At 36.4% G+C, this 19579-nt stretch overlaps 1 protein-coding gene across 1 annotated transcript; it reads left to right on the forward strand.

The window, feature by feature from the left end:
- Positions 1-8752: 8752 nt before the first annotated feature.
- On the forward strand, positions 8753-19324 carry LOC121373495 (titin-like; the record flags this gene model as incomplete). The annotated part of the gene is made up of 1 exon (XM_041500165.1): positions 8753-19324. A coding segment is annotated over exon 1 (10572 nt), but the record flags the coding sequence as incomplete, so codon positions are not given.
- Between the last annotated feature and the right edge of the window lie 255 nt (positions 19325-19579).

The raw sequence follows: 19579 nt of genomic DNA on the forward strand, positions 1-19579 counted from the left end.
ACGTGAAGTCATTCCAATCTCTGAAGAACAAGAATTCATTCCAGTCTCTGAAGAACAAGACGTCATTGCTATCTCTGAAACACAAGAAGTCATTCCAATTTCTCAAATCCAGGAAGACATTGCTATCTCTGAAACAACAGAAAATATTGCTGTAACTGAACCAACAGAAGAAATTTTTATGGCTGAAACTGTCTCTGAAGAACAAGATGTCAATGCAATTTGTAAAACACAAGAAGACATTGCTATCTCTGACACACCAGAAGATACTGACATTTCTGAAACACAGGAAGACAGTATTATCTGTGAAATACAGGAAGATATTTCTATAACTGAAGCAGATATTACAGCAGCAATTTCTGAAATGGACGAAATTGCTGTGACTCAAATAACAGAAGAAATTGCTGTGACTGAACAAAGGAAAGAAATAGCTGTGACTGAAATGCCAGAGGAAACACCAGAAGAAATACCTGTCTCTGAAGAACAAGACGTCATTCCAGTCTCTGGAGAACAAGGAGACACTGCTATCTGGGAGACACAAGAACATATTGCTATCACTGAAATGGAACAAAACATTGCCATCTCTGAAACACCAGAAGAAATTGATGTGACTGAAACACCAGATGAAACACAACAAGAAAGATATATGTCTGAAAGACTCGAAGAAATAGATGTCTCTGAAGAACAAGAAGACATTGAGATATCTGAAGAAAATGAAACCATGCCTGTCTCTGATACACAGGAAGAAGTCATTGAGATATTTGAAGAACAAGACGTCATTGATATCTCTGAAAGACACGAGGACATTGCTATCTCTGAAACACAGGAAGATATTGCAATCTCTGAAACACAAGACGAAGGTATTGTTAGTGAAATGCAGGAAGATATTTCTATAACTGAAGGAGATATGGCAGCAACAATTTCTGAATTGGACGAAATCGCTGTGACTAAAAAAACAGAAGAAATTATTGTGACTGTACAAAGAGAAGAAACTTCTGAGGATGAAATGCCAGAAGGAACACAGGAAACACCAAAAGAAATAGCTATGTCTGAAGAACAAGACGTCGTTCCAGTCTCTAAGGAACAAGAAATCATTTCGGTCTTTGAACAACAAGAATTTATTTCAATCTCTGGACAAGACGTCACTGGTATTTCAAAAACAAAAGAAGAGATCGCTATCACTAAAACACAAGAAGACATTGCAATCTCTGAAACACAAGAAGTCATTGCTATTTTTGAAACTCAAGAAGACATTCCAGACTCCGAAACTCAAGAGAGCATTGTTATCTCTGAATCTCAAGAATACATTGCAATCCCAGAGACACAAGAAATCATTCCTATTTCAGAAACAAAAGAAGAGATCGCTATTTGTGAAATACAGCAAGAAACCGATGTCTCTGAAGAAGAAATTGCTGTGACTGAAACAACAGAAGACATTTATGTGGCTGAAACAAGAGAAGAAATAGATGTAGCTGAAACAGAAGAAGACATTTATGTGACAGACATAGAACAAATTGCTGTGACTGAAACAGATGAAAAAACGCAGCAAACACCAGATGGAATAGTTGCCTCTCAAGAACAATATGTGATTCCAATCTCTGAAAAACAAGGAGAAATTGATATCTCTGAAAAGAAAGAAGACATTGCTGTTTTTGAAGGAGTTGTGAGTGAAACACCAGAAGATGTTGATGTGAGTAAAACACCAGATGAAACTGTCGTGACTGAAATAACAGATAGAACACACGACGAAACACAAGAAGAAATAGTTGTTTCTGAAGAACAAGAAGTCATTGCAATATCTGAAACCCAAGAAGACATTGTTATTTCTGAAACACAAAAAGACATTCCTATAACTGCAGCAGATATTGCAGCAGCAATTTCTGAAATGGAAGGTGTGGATTTGCTCACGGACACACTGGAATATGAGTTTGAAAGAGAAGAATACATTCTACAAGATGAAAAGGCCATTCCTGAAAGACAAGAAGACATTGCTATTTCTGAAACGCAACAAGAGACATATGTCTCGGAAACTCCAGAAGAAACTGATATAAAAGAAACAGCAACAGCAGAAGAAATACAAGATGGCATTTCAATCATTGAAGCTGATATTGATCAAACAATTTCCGAATCAGAAGACATACTAAAATCTGAGCCAGAACTTCAACAAGAAATTCCTGTATCTATAACACATTTTGAAGAAGTAATTTCAGAAGTTGAGGAGAATGTTGATGTGCCAAAAGACACAGAGTACGAAATGGAAATTCAAGAAGAAATGTCATCTGCCAAACTGGTGCTGGCAAGCAGCGATGCAGTTATTGAACAAGAAATCTGTGAAGCAGTTGAAACTGTCCACCAGACAAGAGAAACGTATGAATCTGAGTTTCAAGGACAAGAACTGATTGTGCCAGAAATGCCAGAAGAAAGTGTCATTGCTGAAACAAATATTAAACAAGGAATTTCTCAAATAGATGAAGAACTTAGGATGGGCACATGTGAATCTGAGGATGAAGTGCAAGGTGACACAATCCTCACTGAGACGGGAGAACGCATTGTAGATGAGGATATATCATCAGCAGTAGATACTGTGAGCTCTCAAGATCCAGTGTTTGACCAACAGCTGAGTTTTGAAGAGGACATGGTAATTATGGAAACAGATGTTGACACAGGTGCTGTAGTATATCACTGGGATAAAAAGCATCCCAAAAAGGAGATTGCACAGTATGACACAAGTGTTGATGTTTTACCTAGCTCCTCGGACATGGAACCTGAAGTTCATGATACTGAAACACGTGAAGATATTAATACAACTGAACAGGCTAAAACATTCCTAGAAGAAGGAAACGTAGTTGCTACCGAATTAAAAGAAGTAACTGAAGCACAAGAAGAAGTTGATTCCATGGAATTGAAAGAAAAAGCAGAAACATTTGTAGAGGAAGAATATGTAGATTTTATGGAGTTCAAAGAAAAGGGAGAAACATTTTTAGAAGAAGAATACACAGCTTCCATGGAATTCAAAGAAAAACCAGAAACATTCTCAGAAGAATGCATAGATGTCAAGGAAAAGGCGGATGTTGAAATGTTTCAGACTGAAGATAAAACTGAATTACGTGAACAACATAGACCACGTGATCTGGATATTGAAAGAGACCAACCTGATTTTGAAGACAACTCCATCTGGTCAAACATTTTGGTGAAATCTCCATCTGAATTGGAGGCTAAACTGTGGGCTGATACCTTCATATCAGAGTGTGCCGATACAGAGGAGAATGAGCAGGAAACTGCTGGTGGTGGTGAAGGGTATTATGTTGAGCAGTATGTTGATAACATTGCTGCGTCTGGAGAGGTGGAAGGTTTCTTCACATCGAAAACTGAGCACGAGATTCCTCTGGATCAAGAACTACACATCATTGTCGGTAAGAGAATAAACATGCAGGTTAAGACAGGATTTGAACCAATTACTGAATGTTCTGAATCTGAGATTGAAGAGACTGGTGATTATGAAGTCGATGAGGGTGAAACAATTCCAGACAAACCAAGGGAAGGAATTGAAGAAGAGGAGATACCAGACCACTACCCATCAAATATTACTGAGGAAAAGAGAGAAGAAATATATCCATCTGTTGTTACTGAGACATTAGAAGAAATCTGCCCATCAGATGTTGTTAGTGAGGAAAAGACAGAAGAAATCTACCCATCAGAAGTTGTTAGTGAGGAAAAGACAGAAGAAATCTACCCATCAGATGTTGTTAGTGAGGAAAAGATAGAAGAAATCTGCCCATCAGATGTTGTTACTGAGGAAAGGAGAGAAGAAATCTACCGATCAGATGTTGTTAGTGAGGAAAAGACAGAAGAAATCTGCCCATCAGATGTAAAGACAGAAGAAATCTACCCATCAGATGTTGTTACTGAGGAAAAGATAGAAGAAATCTGCCCATCAGATGTTGTTACTGAGGAAAAGATAGAAGAAATCTGCCCATCAGATGTTGTTACTGAGGAAAAGATAGAAGAAATCTTCCCATCAGATGTTGTTACTGAGGAAAAGATAGAACAAATCTTCCCATCAGAGGAAAAGATAGAAGAAATCTTCCCATCAGATGTTGTTACTGAGGAAAAGATAGAAGAAACCCATCAGATGTGCCAGAAGAAATCATCAGATGTTGTTAGTGAGGAAAAGACAGTAGAAATCTACCCATCAGATGTTGTTAGTGAGGAAAAGATAGAAGAAATCTACCCATCAGATGTTGTTACTGAGGAAAAGATAGAAGAAATCTACCCATCAGATGATGTTAGTGAGGAAAAGACAGAAGAAATCTACCCATCAGATGTTGTTACTGAGGAAAGGACAGAAGAAATCTACCCATCAGATGTTGTTAGTGAGGAAAAGATAGAAGAAATCTACCCATCAGATGTTGTTACTGAGGAACATACAGAAGAAATCTGCCCATCAGATGTAAAGACAGAAGAAATCTACCCATCAGATGTTGTTACTGAGGAAAAGATAGAAGAAATTTGCCCATCAGATGTCGTTACTGAGGAAAGGACACAAGAGATCTACTCATCAGATGTTGTTACTGAGGAAAAGATAGAAGAAATCTACCCATCAGAAGTTGTTAGTGAGGAAAAGATAGAAGAAATCTACCCATTAGAAGTTGTTAGTGAGGAAAAGATAGAAGACATCTACCCATCAGATGTTGTTACTGAGGAAAAGACAGAAGAAATCTACCCATCAGATGTTGTTACTGAGGAAAGGACAGAAGACATCTACCCATCAGATGTTGTTAGTGAGGAAAGGACAGAAGAAATCTGCCCATCAGATGTTGTTACTGAGGAAAAGATAGAAGACATCTACCCATCAGATGTTATTACTGAGGAAAAGACAGAAGAAATCCACCCATCAGAAGTTGTTAGTGAGGAAAAGACAGAAGAAATCTACCCATCAGATGTTGTTACTGAGGAAAGGACAGAAGAAATCTACCCATCAGATGTTGTTACTGAGGAAAGGACAGAAGACATCTACCCATCAGATGTTGTTAGTGAGGAAAGGACAGAAGAAATCTGCCCATCAGATGCTGTTACTGAGGAAAAGATAGAAGAAATCTACCCATCAGATGTTGTTACTGAGGAAAAGACAGAAGAAATCTACCCATCAGGTGTTGTTAGTGAGGAAAGGACAGAAGAAATCTATCCATCAGATATTACTGAGGAAAAAACACAGGACATCTATTCATCAGATGTTGATAGCGAGGAAATGATTCACGAAATGTACCCATTAGATGGTGTTAGTGTTGAGAAGACAGAATATGTCTATTCATCAGATACTGCCATACCACTTACTGATGATCTTTATGCATCTGATGATGTTGTAGACCAAAAACCTGATGATATAGACGAGACAGCTGAAGACCTCACAGAAATGATTCCATCCAACATTGTAGAGGAAAGAACCGAACTGATAACATCAGTTGAAGTGGCACAACAAGAAAGTGCTGATGTTTGTCCTGTAGAAGAAGCTTCACCTGAAAGGATAGACACGTATTCACCAGAAACTGTCGAATCTCCACCACAGGCACTAAGCTTGTCACCAGTAGAGGAATCTCTTGATGTGGATTCATCACTCTATGACTTTGCTGGTGATGCTACCCTGAATTTGTTCGCCATACACAGGGAAATCGTCACAAGCCCTGATGCTCTGACATCATCTGTGGAATCCAAAGAAGAAGATACTTACTCAACTTACATTGACGACTCTGCAGTTATCGTCCAGGAAGTTGAACCAAGTGGTGATGGCACGGATGATGATACAAGTGCTGACGAACTCGACGAAGACGTTACAGCTGGGACCGAAATCCTTGCTGAAGAGGCTACACAGAAATATAGAGATGAAGAACAAGCAGAGAGTGCACAAGTGTTTGATCAGATTGCTCTCATAGATAAGGAAATCAAACAGGTGGAAGCAGTTTGGACTGATCAGATAGATAGCAAAGATACTGAACTCAAAAAGGCAGATGAATCAGAAGTGGCTGGTCTTGTCCAGCATGTTGGATACACTATCAAGGATGATGTAGAGTTACGATATACATCAGAAAGAGTAATGGCACCAGTACAGTGTGTTGATGACAAGGCATCCAGAACATTATCTGTCAAAGAGATTCTATCAGGGTGGGATGACCAACAGTCAGAAAAAGAGATGGCAGAAAAAAACACTGAAAGCAGTGAACAGGATTTGCAAATGGCAGACACTGAAGTTGATGAGAAGGATGGCACAAAAATACAATCTACAGAATACCAAGCTGACAGTGCTGATGATACAATTGTAACATCAGAAAGCAAGACAACATATACCTCAGCTACAACAACATGTTATTGTCATGATGAACCTGGTGATGGGGAGCAACTTATTACACCTGATGAAGACAGTATGTCATTGTCAGCTTATACAGCAGAAACAGAGCAGCGTGATATCGGATATATTTCTCTCCATGGTACAGACTCAGGTATGTCTTCGGTTATACCCACTGAGGATACAAAACTACAACAGACTGAACCAGTGACGCATCTGGCATTGTCTCAGTATTTGATTGTCTCACAGGAGAATCAGCAAGAAACAGATGTTCAAACATTGCCCTTTGAGCCTGATGAAACAGATGATATTTCTCCCCAGTCTGATAAAACATTGAACTGGTTGGGAATTTCTCCTGCTGAAGCTTTCAGAAGCCTAGTAGTTGAAGAGCATGATGGCCAAGAAAAACTTATTCCTGAAACAGTTCAGGATGAAACAGTTCACATTCCACCCACTGAGGAATCTGTGAAACATAGCTATGGCATATCAGAAGTCACACCATTGACATCAGAGTCAATGGATTTGCATGGTGTTTCAGCAGTAGAAAGAAATGATCCGCCCAATGCAGGATTCTTTACAGACAATTATGACTCTGATGAAGATGAGTTTGAAGTCGATCTGTCTAGCAGGGAAGAGACTCGTTCTGAAGATGGCAGCCTTGACGAAACTGAAATGGAAGAATTTGAAGTGGAAAGACCATTTGAGAAAACAGTGGATGATGTAATGCCTGAAGCTATAGATTATGACTTTGAACAAGCAACAAGCCATGACATGGTAGATTCAGCATTCTGTGCAGATGAAGAAATCACTTCAAGTGAGACACAGAATAGTGCAGGACAACTTGAGGAACAAACCACTGTGCATGTTGAAGAAACTACTATAGACTTTGATGCTGGAGACACCACTGATGAAGAACACATGACAACAGTCTATAGTGATGAAGGTGATGACGTGTGCTTCATTGTCACGTCTACTCCCTCTCCACTAGGCACACCACCTCATTTTCCTACATATTTTGGTTTAGTTTCTGAGAAAGCCGAAGAGAAATTGTTTGCTAAAAGTCTTTCTTTATCAGGTGAAGCAATTACTGACACAGCTGAGATATCAGAAGAAGAGATAGCTCCTGTAAGTGTTTCATTCCCAGAACAATCAGTCCAAGACATTTCAGAAATAATTATTGTACCAGAACACAGTGATTCCGAAAGACTTGCAATGCCAGAAGAAGAGCCAACTGAACAAATTACCCAAGCATCTGAAGATGATAATGTACATGCAAATGTTCCAGAAGAGTTGGTAGAAGGATTTGGTGAAGCTACTGAAGTAGGCAAAGAAGAGAAAACAGTTGAAAGTGTGTATTTGCCAGAACAAGAATCTGTTGAAGAAATTACTAACGCTACAGGAGTATTCGAAAGAGAAGTTGAACATGGTTCATTCCTAGAAGAGTTAGTTGAAGACAGTGTTGAAAGTACTGAAGTCTCAGAAGACAGTAAACAGGAAACCAAGGGAATTGTTTCCTTGTCAGGAGGTGAAACCGGTGAACACGTTAGCGAGGCTATTGAAATGTCAGAACAAAAGATAGCCTTTGAAAGTAGTCCATTACCAGACCAAGAACCTGCTAAGGAAGCATCTGACGAAGAGAAAGAAAATAAACATGTATTATTTCCAGATCAAGCTGAAGAAATCATTGAAGTAATAGAAAGTGTTGTTCCTGAAAGTATTTTATTGACATTAGAAAAAGCACCCGATGAAATGTTTGAATTGTCTGAAGTTGAAAGTGTTTCATTCCAAGAAGAATCAGCTGCACAAATGACTGAAACTATTGAGATAACTAAAGATGAGATAGCAGTAGAACGTGTTTCAGTGTCAGAACAAAAACCTGCTGACCAAATGACTGATGCTATTGGAATATTCAAAGAGGATGAAGTAGTTAAAGGTGTTTCAGTGACAGAGGATGAACAAGTTGAAGACGTTCCTGAAACATTACAAAAAGAAGAACTCCATCAACACATTGCTGAAACTATTGAACTGTCACAAGAACTAGAATTACGTCTACTAATTACTCAAATGTCTGGTGTATCTGAAGAAGATAAATCAGTTGAAATGAGTGAAGAAGAAAGGACAGATGAAAGTGTTTCTTTGTCAGAGAAAGAACGAACTGAAGAAGAAATTGCTGAACATATTGAAATATCAGAAGCAGAAGAAATCAGGAAAACTATTGAAGTATATGATACTGAACATGGAGTTGAATGTGTTTCATTACCAGAAGAAGCAGAAAGAGACATTGTGCAAACTACTGAAGTATCTGAAGAAACTGTTGTTCCTGAAAGTGCTTCATTCCCAGAGAATATTCCAGCTGAATCAATTACAGAATGTGTTGAGATACAAGAACAAGAGGAATCATTTGATAATACTGTAATGCCAGAACAGGAATCAACTGAAGAAAAGAGAGTTGAAGGTGTTTCATTGCCAGCAGACGAGCCTGCTGAAGAAATTCCCGAAGCTTTTGAAATATCAGAAGAACCAGCCCAAGAAATTAGTCAGATTGGTGATATATTAGAAGATAAGACAACGCCTGAACGTGTTTCATTGATAGAAACAGAATATGCTGGAGAAATTGCAGAAGCCGTTGAAGTACCTGAAGAAGAGAAAGTTGAATTTGTTTCATTACCAGAAGATGAACAGGCAGACAACGTCACTGAAGGTATTCAAGTCACTGAAGAGGACAAATCATTCGAAAGTGTTTCAGTTTCAGAAGAGAAGACTGCTGAAGAATTCGCTGAATTTACTGATGTATCCGGAGAACATAAAGAAATTGAAAGTGTATCATTGCCAGAAGAATTAGCTCAAGAAATTCAAACTATAGGAATTTCAGACGAACAGACTCTAGTTGAAACCACTGAAGTGTCAGAAGAAAAACCAGCTGAAACTAGTGATGTATCCGAAGAAGAGAAATCAGTTGAAATTACTGAAGTGTCAGAAGACGAGAAACCAGAAGAACATTCTGAAGAAATTGTTGAAACTCTTGAAGTTTCAGAAGACGAAAAAGCAGAAGAAACATCTGCAGAAACTGTTGAACCTCTTGAAGTATCAGAAGAAGAGAAACCAGAAGAAACATTAGAAGAAATTGTTGAACCTCTTGAAGTATCAGAAGAAGAAAAACCAGAAGAAACATCAGCAGAACTTGTTGAATCTCTTGAAGTTTCAGAGGAAGAAAAACCAGAAGAAACATTTGAAGAAATTCTTGAAACTCTTGAAGTTTCAGAAGACAAAAAACCAGAACAAACATCTGCAGAAATTGTTGAAACGTTTGATGTATCCGAAGAAGAAAAACCAGAAGAAACATCTGCAGAAATTGTTGAAATGCTTGATGTATCCGAAGAAGAAAAAACAGAAGAAACATCTGCAGAAATTGTTGAATCTCTTGAAGTATCAGAAGAAGAAAAACCAGAAGAAACAGAAAAACCAGAAGAAACATCTGCAGAAATTGTTGAATCTCTTGAAGTATCAGAAGAAGAAAAACCAGAAGAAACAGAAAAACCAGAAGAAACATCTGCAGAAATTGTTGAATCTCTTGAATTTTCAGAAGAAGAAAAACCAGAAGAAATATCTGCAGAAATTGTTGAAACTCTTGAAGTTTCAGAAGAAGAAAAAACAGAAGAAACATCCGCAGAAATTATTGAATCTCTTGAAGTCTCTGAAGAAAAAGAACCAGAAGAAACATCTGAAGAAATTGTTGAAACCCTTGATGTATCTGAAGAAGAAAAAACAGAAGAAACATCTGCAGAAATTGTTGAAACGCTTGATGTATCTGAAGAAGAAAAAGCAGAAGAAACATCCGCAGAAATTGTTGAAACTCTTGAAGTATCTGAAGAAGAAAAAGCAGAAGAAACATCCGCAGAAATTGTTGAAACTCTTGAAGTATCTGAAGAAGAAAAAGCAGAAGAAACATCCGCAGAAATTGTTAAAACTCTTGAAGTATCAGAAGAAGAAAAACAAGAAGAAACATCTGCAGAAATTGTTGAAACTCTTGAAGTTTCAGAAGAAGAAAAACCAGAAGAAGTATCTGCAGAAATTGTTGAAACTCTTGAAGTCTCTGAAGAAGAAAAACCAGAAGAAACATCTGCAGAAATTGTTGAAATGCTGGATGTATCCGAAGAAGAAAAACCAGAAGAAACATCTGCAGAAATTGTTGAAACTCTTGAATTATCTGAAGAAGAAAAACCAGAAGAAACATCTGCAGAAATTGTTGAAACGCTTGATGTATCTGAAGAAGAAAAACCGGAAGAAACATCCGCAGAAATTGTTGAAACTCTTGAAGTTTCAGAAGAAGAAAAAGCAGAAGAAACATCTGCAGAAATTATTGAATCTCTTGAAGTCTCTGAAGAAAAAGAACCAGAAGAAACATCTGAAGAAATTGTTGAAACCCTTGATGTATCTGAAGAAGAAAAAACAGAAGAAACATCTGCAGAAATTGTTGAAACGCTTGATGTATCTGAAGAAGAAAAAGCAGAAGAAACATCCGCAGAAATTGTTGAAACTCTTGAAGTATCTGAAGAAGAAAAAGCAGAAGAAACATCCGCAGAAATTGTTGAAACTCTTGAAGTATCTGAAGAAGAAAAAGCAGAAGAAACATCCGCAGAAATTGTTAAAACTCTTGAAGTATCAGAAGAAGAAAAACAAGAAGAAACATCTGCAGAAATTGTTGAAACTCTTGAAGTTTCAGAAGAAGAAAAACCAGAAGAAGTATCTGCAGAAATTGTTGAAACTCTTGAAGTCTCTGAAGAAGAAAAACCAGAAGAAACATCTGCAGAAATTGTTGAAATGCTGGATGTATCCGAAGAAGAAAAACCAGAAGAAACATCTGCAGAAATTGTTGAAACTCTTGAATTATCTGAAGAAGAAAAACCAGAAGAAACATCTGCAGAAATTGTTGAAACGCTTGATGTATCTGAAGAAGAAAAACCGGAAGAAACATCCGCAGAAATTGTTGAAACTCTTGAAGTTTCAGAAGAAGAAAAAGCAGAAGAAACATCTGCAGAAATTGTTGAAATGCTTGATGTATCTGAAGAAGAAAAACTAGAAATTGTTGAATCTTTTGAAGTATGTGAAAAACCAGAAGAAAGCGAAAAACCAGAAGAAACATCTGCAGAAATTGTTGAACCTCTTGACGTTTCAGAAAAAGAAAAACAAGAAGAAACATCTGAAGAAATTATTGAACCTCTTAACGTTTCAGAAGAAGAAAAACAAGAAGAAATATCTGAAGAAATTATTGAACCTCTTAAAGTCTCTGAAGAAGAGCGACAAGAGGAACCATCTGAAGAAACTGTTGAACCTCTTGAAGTATCAGAAGAAGAGAAAGTAGTTGAAATTATTAAAATAGCAGAAGGGAAACCATTTGAGAAACCAATGGAAAGTGTTTCAGTCTCAGATGAAAAGAAAGTAGACAGTACTATTGAAGGTTCAGAAGAAGAGACACCTGCTGAAACTCTTGAAGTATCAGAAGAAGAGGAACCAGTTGAAACCATCGAAATAGCAGAAGAAGAGAAACTAGTTGAAACCATTGAAGTATCAGAAGAAGGCAAACCAGTTGAAAGTCTTTCATTACCAGAAGTTACTGAAGTATTAGAAGAAGCTGTTGTTCCTGAAAGTGTTTCGTTTCCTGAAGAACTAGCTGAAATGGAACGTGTTTCAGTTTCAGAAGAAAAAACTACAGGCAAAGTCAATGAAATTACTGAGCTATATGAGGAAGACTTAGGAATCGAAAGTGTTTCTTTGCCAGAAGAATCAAATAAAGAAATTCAAACTGTAGAAATTTCAGAAGAGACTCCTACTGAAACCATTGAAGTATCAGAAGAAGAGACACCAGTTGAAACTTTTGAAGTATCAGAGGAGGAAAAACTAGTTGAAACAATTGAAGTATCAGAGGAGGAAAAACCAGTTGAAATCACTGAAGTATCAGAAGAGCAAAAACCAATCGACATTATTGATGTATCAGAAGAAGAAAAACCAGTTGAAACTACTGATGTATCAGAAGTCAAATCAGAAGAACTGACTGAAGAAATTGTTGACACTCTTGCAGTATCTGAAGAAGTATCAGAACAACAGTCTAAAGATGTCATGGAAACGTTTGGCATTTCCAAGGATGAGCAACCAGACGAACCACCTGAACAAGTTGTCGAAGCTCTTGAAGTATCTGCAGAAAAACCATTGGAACTAGTTGAAGGTCTTATTGAAACGTTTGAAGTATCACATGACGAACAACCTGAAGGATCATCTGAAGACATTGTTGAAAGTAGTGACGTATCTGAAGAAGACAAACCAGAAGAACCAGCTGAAGGAATTGTTGAACATCTTGTATCATCTGAAGAAGAGAAACAAGAAGAACCAGCTGAAGGGATTGATGAAACTCTTGAGGTATCTGAAGAAATGAAAACGGCAGAAGAAAAGCCACAAGAACACTTTGAAGCAATAGTTCAAACTACTGAGGCATATGAGCCATTTGAGAAAATATTTGAAACTCTTGACGAATCTGAAGAAGAAACACCTGAAGGACCATCTAACAAAACGGTTGCAACTCTTGATGTATCTGAAGAAGAGGAACCAGCTGAGACTACTGAAGTATCAGAAGAAGAGAAATTACTTGAAACTGTTAACGTAACACAGGCAGACAAAACAGTTGAAAGTATTTCATCACCAGAAGAAGTAAGAAAAATTATTCAAGCTACTGAAGTATCACAAGAAGCTATTGCTCCTGAAAGTGTTTCATTTCCCGAGGAACTAGCTGAAATGGAACATACTGAAGAAGTCACTGGCGTTACTGAGGTACCTGAGGAAGACAAAGTAATAAAAAGTGGTTCATTGCCAGAAGAATCAGCTGAAGAAATTCAAACCGTAAGGATTTCAGAAGAGACTTCTGCTGAAATTATTGAAGTATCAAAAGGAGAGAAACAAGTTGAAACTACTGAAGTATCAGAAGAAGAGAAATTGGTAGAAACTATTGAAGTATCAGAAGAAAACGAACACGAAGAACCAACTGAAGGTAGCATTGAACCTCTTGAAATCCCCAAGGATGATTATCTACACGAACCATCTGAAGAAATTGTTGAAGCTCTTGAAGTATTCGAAGAAGAGCTACTAGAAGAATCAACAGAAACAATGGCTGAAAGTGTTAAAATATCTGAAGAACAACCTGCAGAAAATGTTAAAAGTCTTGAAATATTTGAAGAAGAAAAACTTGAAGAACCATCTCAAGAACATATTGAAACTCTTGAAGCATCTGACGAAGAAAAATCAAAAGAAATAGCTGACGAGACTGTTGAGAGTCTTGGGGTATCTGAACAAGAGAAACCAGAAGAACCATCTGAAGCAATGGTTGAAACTCCTGAGACATATGAGCCATCTCAGGAAATGACTGAAACTCCCGTAGTATCTGAAGAAGAAAAGCCAGAAGAACCGTTTGAAGCAATGGTTGATATTCTTAAAATATCAGAAGAAGAGAAAGCAGAAGAACCAGCTGAAGGAATTGTTGATACTCTTGAAGTATCTGAAAAACAAACATTAGAACAATCATCTGCAGAAATTGTTGAAACACTTGAGATATCTGAAGAGGAAAAACAAAAAGAACCATCAGAAGACATTGTTGAAACACTTGATGTATCTGAAAAAGAGAAATCAGAAGAAATTGTTGAATCTCTTGAGGTATCTGAAGATGAGAAACCAGAAGAAATATCTGAAGAAATTGTTGAAACTCTTGAGGTATCAGAAATAGAAAAACCAGAAGAACCATCAGAAGAAATTGCGCAAAATCTTGAAGTATCTGAAGAAGAGAAATCACAAGAAATATATGAAGAAATTGTTAAAACTCCTGAAGTAACTGAAGAAGGGAAATCAGAAGAAATATCTGACGAAATTGTTGAAACTCTTGAAGTATCTGAAGAAGAAAAACCAGCAGAACCATTTGTAGAAATTGTTGAAACTTTTGAGGTATCTGCAGAAGGAAAATCAGAAGAAATAGTTGAAGAAACTGTTGAGAATCTTGCAGTATCTGAAGAAGAGAAACCTGAAGAACCATCTGAAGCAATGGTTGAAACTGTTGAGGCATATGAGCCATCTCAGGAAATAACTGAAACTCCCGTAGTATCTGAAGAAGAAAAGCCAAAAGAAATATCTGAAGCAATGGTTGATATTCTTGAAATATCTGAACACGAGAAAGCAGAAGAACCAGCTCAAGGAATTGTTGACATTCTTGAAGTATCTGAAGACGAGAAACCGGAAGAAACATCTGCAGAAATTATTGAACCTCTTGAAGTATCTGAAGAAGAGAAACCAGAAGAAATATCTGCAGAAATTGTTCAAACTCTTGAAGTTTCAGAAGAAAAATCAGAAGAAATATCTGCAGAAATCATAGAACCTCTTGAAGTATCTGAAGAAGAGAAATCAGAAGAAACATCTGCAGAAATTGTTAAACCTCTTGAAGTATCTAAAGAAGAAAAACCAAAGGAAACAATTGTAGAAATTGTTGAAACATCTGCAGAAATTGTTGAAACTCTTGAAGTATCTGAAGAAGAAAAAACAGAAGAAATATCTGCAGAAATTATTGAACCTCTTGAAGTATCTGAAAAACAAATATTAGAAGAATCATCTGAAGAAATTGTTGAAACACTTGAGATATCTCAAGAGGAAAAACCTGAAGAAACACCTGAAGAAACTGTTGAAACTCTTGAAGTATCTGAAGAAGAAAAATCAGAAGAAACATCCACAGAAATTGTTCAAACTCTTGAAGTGTCTGAAGAAGACAAATCAGAAGAAACATCTGCAGAAATTGTTGAAACTCTTGAAGTATCTGAAGAAGAAAAACCAGAAAAAACATCTGCAGAAATTGTTGAAACGATTGATATATCCAAAGAAGAAAAACCAGAAGAAACATCTGCAGAAATTGTTGAAACTCTTGAAGTATCTGAAGAAGAAAAACCAGAAGAAACATCTGCAGAAATTGTTGAAACGTTTGATGTATCTGAAGAAGAAAAACCAGAAGAAACATCTGCAGAAATTGTTGAAACGTTTGATGTATCTGAAGAAGAAAAACCAGAAGAAACATCTGCAGAAATTGTTGAAACTGTTGAAATATCTGTAGAAGAAAAACCAGAAGAAACATCTGCAGAAATTATTGAACCTCTTGAAGTTTTAGAAGAAGAGAATCCAGAAGAAATATCTCAAGAAATTGTTGAAACTCTTGAAGTATCTGCAGAAGAAAAACCACAAGAAACATCTCTAGAAATTGTTGAAAGTCGTGAAATTTCAGAAGAAGAAAAACCAGAAGAAATATCTGCAGAAATTGTTGAAACTCTTGAGATATCTGAAGAAGAAAAAGCAGCAGTACCATCAGAAGAAATTCTTCAATCTCTTGAGGTATCCGAAGAAGAAAAACCAAATGAATCAGCTGAAGAAATTGTTGAAACTCTTGAGGTATCTGAAAAAGAAAAACCAGAAGAAATATCTGAGGAACCATTTGAAGAAACTGTTGAAACACTTCTGGTATCTGAAGAAGAAAAACCAGAAGAACCATCTGGAGAAACTGTTGAAACGCTTGAGATATCTGAGGAACGGAAATCAGTAGAAATATCTGAAGAAATTATTGGACGTCTTGAAGTTTCTGAAGACGAGAAACCTGAAGAAATATCTGAAGAAATTGTTGAAACTCTTGAAGTGTCTGAAGAAGAAAAAGAAGAAGAAACATCTGGAGAAATTACTGAACCTCTTGAAGTTTCAGAAGAAGAAATACCAGAAGAAATACCTGCAGAAATTGTTGAAAGACTGGACGTATCTGAAGAAGAAAAACCAGAAGAAACATCTGCAGAAATTGTTGAATCTGTTGAAGTTTCAGAAGAAGAAAAACTAGAAGAAAGATCCGCAGAAATTGTTGAAACTCTTCAAGTATCTGAAGAAGAAAAACCAGAAGAAACATCTGCAGAAATTGTTGAAACTCTTGAAGTTTCAGAAGAAGAAAAACCAGAAGAAATATCTACAGAAATTGTTGAAACGCTGGATGTATCCGAAGAAGAAAAACCAGAAGAAACATCTGCAGAAATTGTTGAAACTCTTGAAGTATCTGAAGAAGAAAAACCAGAAGAAACATCTGCAGAAATTGTTGAAACGTTTGATGTATCCGAAGAAGAAAAACCAGAAGAAACATCTGCAGAAATTGTTGAAACTGTTGAAGTATCTGTAGAAGAAAAACCAGAAGAAACATCTGCAGAAATTATTGAACCTCTTGAAGTTTTAGAAGAAGAGAATCCAGAAGAAATATCTCAAGAAATTGTTGAAACTCTTGAAGTATCTGCAGAAGAAAAACCACAAGAAACATCTCTAGAAATTGTTGAAAGTCGTGAAATTTCAGAAGAAGAAAAACCAGAAGAAATATCTGCAGAAATTGTTGAAACTCTTGAGATATCTGAAGAAGAAAAAGTAGCAGTACCATCAGAAGAAATTCTTCAATCTCTTGAGGTATCCGAAGAAGAAAAACCAAATGAATCAGCTGAAGAAATTGTTGAAACTCTTGAGGTATCTGAAAAAGAAAAACCAGAAGAAATATCTGAGGAACCATTTGAAGAAACTGTTGAAACACTTCTGGTATCTGAAGAAGAAAAACCAGAAGAACCATCTGGAGAAACTGTTGAAACGCTTGAGATATCTGAGGAACGGAAATCAGTAGAAATATCTGAAGAAATTATTGGACCTCTTGAAGTTTCTGAAGACGAGAAACCTGAAGAAATATCTGAAGAAATTGTTGAAACTCTTGAAGAGTCTGAAGAAGAAAAAGAAGAAGAAACATCTGGAGAAATTACTGAACCTCTTGAAGTTTCAGAAGAAGAAATACCAGAAGAAATACCTGCAGAAATTGTTGAAAGACTGGACGTATCTGAAGAAGAAAAACCAGAAGAAACATCTACAGAAATTGTTGAATCTGTTGAAGTTTCAGAAGAAGAAAAACTAGAAGAAAGATCCGCAGAAATTGTTGAAACTCTTCAAGTATCTGAAGAAGAAAAACCAGAAGAAACATCTGCAGAAATTGTTGAAACTCTTGAAGTTTCAGAAGAAGAAAAACCAGAAGAAATATCTACAGAAATTGTTGAAACGCTGGATGTATCCGAAGAAGAAAAACCAGAAGAAACATCTGCAGAAATTGTTGAAACTCTTGAAGTATCAGAAGAAGAAAAACCAGAAGAAACATCTGCAGAAATTGTTGAAACTCTTGAAATTTCAGAAGAAGAAACACCAGAGGAAACATCTGCAGAAATTGTTGAAACTCTTGAAGTATCTGAAGAAGAAAAACCAGAAGAAATATCTGCAGAAATTGTTGAAACTCTTGAAGTATCTGAAGAAGAAAAACCAGAAGAAATATCTGCAGAAATTGTTGAAACTCTTGAAGTTTCAGAAGAAGAAACACCAGAAGAAATATCTGCAGAAATTGTTGAAACTCTTGAAGTACCTGAAGAAGCAAAACCAGAAGAAACATCTGCAGAAATTGTTGAAACTCTTGAAGTATCTGAAGAAGAAAAACCAGAAGAAATATCTGCAGAAATTGTTGAAACTCTTGAGATATCTGAAGAAGAAAAAGCAGCAGTACCATCAGAAGAAATTCTTCAATCTCTTGAGGTATCCGAAGAAGAAAAACCAAATGAATCAGCTGAAGAAATTGTTGAAACTCTTGAGGTATCTGAAAAAGAAAAACCAGAAGAAATATCTGAGGAACCATTTGAAGAAACTGTTGAAACACTTCTGGTATCTGAAGAAGAAAAACCAGAAGAACCATCTGGAGAAACTGTTGAAACGCTTGAGATATCTGAGGAACGGAAATCAGTAGAAATATCTGAAGAAAGTATTGGACCTCTTGAAGTTTCTGAAGACGAGAAACCTGAAGAAATATCTGAAGAAATTGTTGAAACTCTTGAAGTGTCTGAAGAAGAAAAAGAAGAAGAAACATCTGGAGAAATTACTGAACCTCTTGAAGTTTCAGAAGAAGAAATACCAGAAGAAATACCTGCAGAAATTGTTGAAAGACTGGACGTATCTGAAGAAGAAAAAACAGAAGAAACATCTGCAGAAATTGTTGAATCTGTTGAAGTTTCAGAAGAAGAAAAACTAGAAGAAAGATCCGCAGAAATTGTTGAAACTCTTCAAGTATCTGAAGAAGAAAAACCAGAAGAAACATCTGCAGAAATTGTTGAAACTCTTGAAGTATCTGAAGAAGAAAAACCAGAAGAAACATCTGCAGAAATTGTTGAAACGTTTGATGTATCCGAAGAAGAAAAACCAGAAGAAACATCTGCAGAAATTGTTGAAACTGTTGAAGTATCTGTAGAAGAAAAACCAGAAGAAACATCTGCAGAAATTATTGAACCTCTTGAAGTTTTAAAAGAAGAGAATCCAGAAGAAATATCTCAAGAAATTGTTGAAACTCTTGAAGTATCTGCAGAAGAAAAACCACAAGAAACATCTCTAGAAATTGTTGAAAGTCGTGAAATTTCAGAAGAAGAAAAACCAGAAGAAACATCTGCAGAAATTGTTGAAACTCTTGAAGTATCTGAAGAAGAAAAACCAGAAGAAACATCCGCAGAAATTGTTGAAACTCTTGAAATTTCAGAAGAAGAAACACCAGAGGAAACATCTGCAGAAATTGTTGAATCTGTTGAAGTTTCAGAAGAAGAAAAACTAGAAGAAAGATCCGCAGAAATTGTAGAAACTCTTGAAGTATCTGAAGAAGAAAAACCAGAAGAAATATCTGCAGAAATTGTTGAAACTCTTGAAGTATCTGAAGAAGAAAAACCAGAAGAAATATCTGCAGAAATTGTTGAAACTCTTGAAGTTTCAGAAGAAGAAACACCAGAAGAAATATCTGCAGAAATTGTTGAAACTCTTGAAGTACCTGAAGAAGCAAAACCAGAAGAAACATCTGCAGAAATTGTTGAAACTCTTGAAGTATCTGAAGAAGAAAAACCAGAAGAAATATCTGCAGAAATTGTTGAAACTCTTGAAGTATCTGAAGAAGAAAAACCAGAAGAAATATCTGCAGAAATTGTTGAAACTCTTGAAGTATCTGAAGAAGAAAAACCAGAAGAAATATCTGCAGAAATTGTTGAAACTCTTGAAGTTTCAGAAGAAGAAACACCAGAGGAAACATCTGCAGAAATTGTTGAAACTCTTGAAGTATCTGAAGAAGAAAAACCAGAAGAAACATCTGCA

Source organism: Gigantopelta aegis, chromosome 5, assembly GCF_016097555.1.
Source record: "Gigantopelta aegis isolate Gae_Host chromosome 5, Gae_host_genome, whole genome shotgun sequence".
NCBI lineage: Eukaryota > Metazoa > Mollusca > Gastropoda > Neomphalida > Peltospiridae > Gigantopelta > Gigantopelta aegis.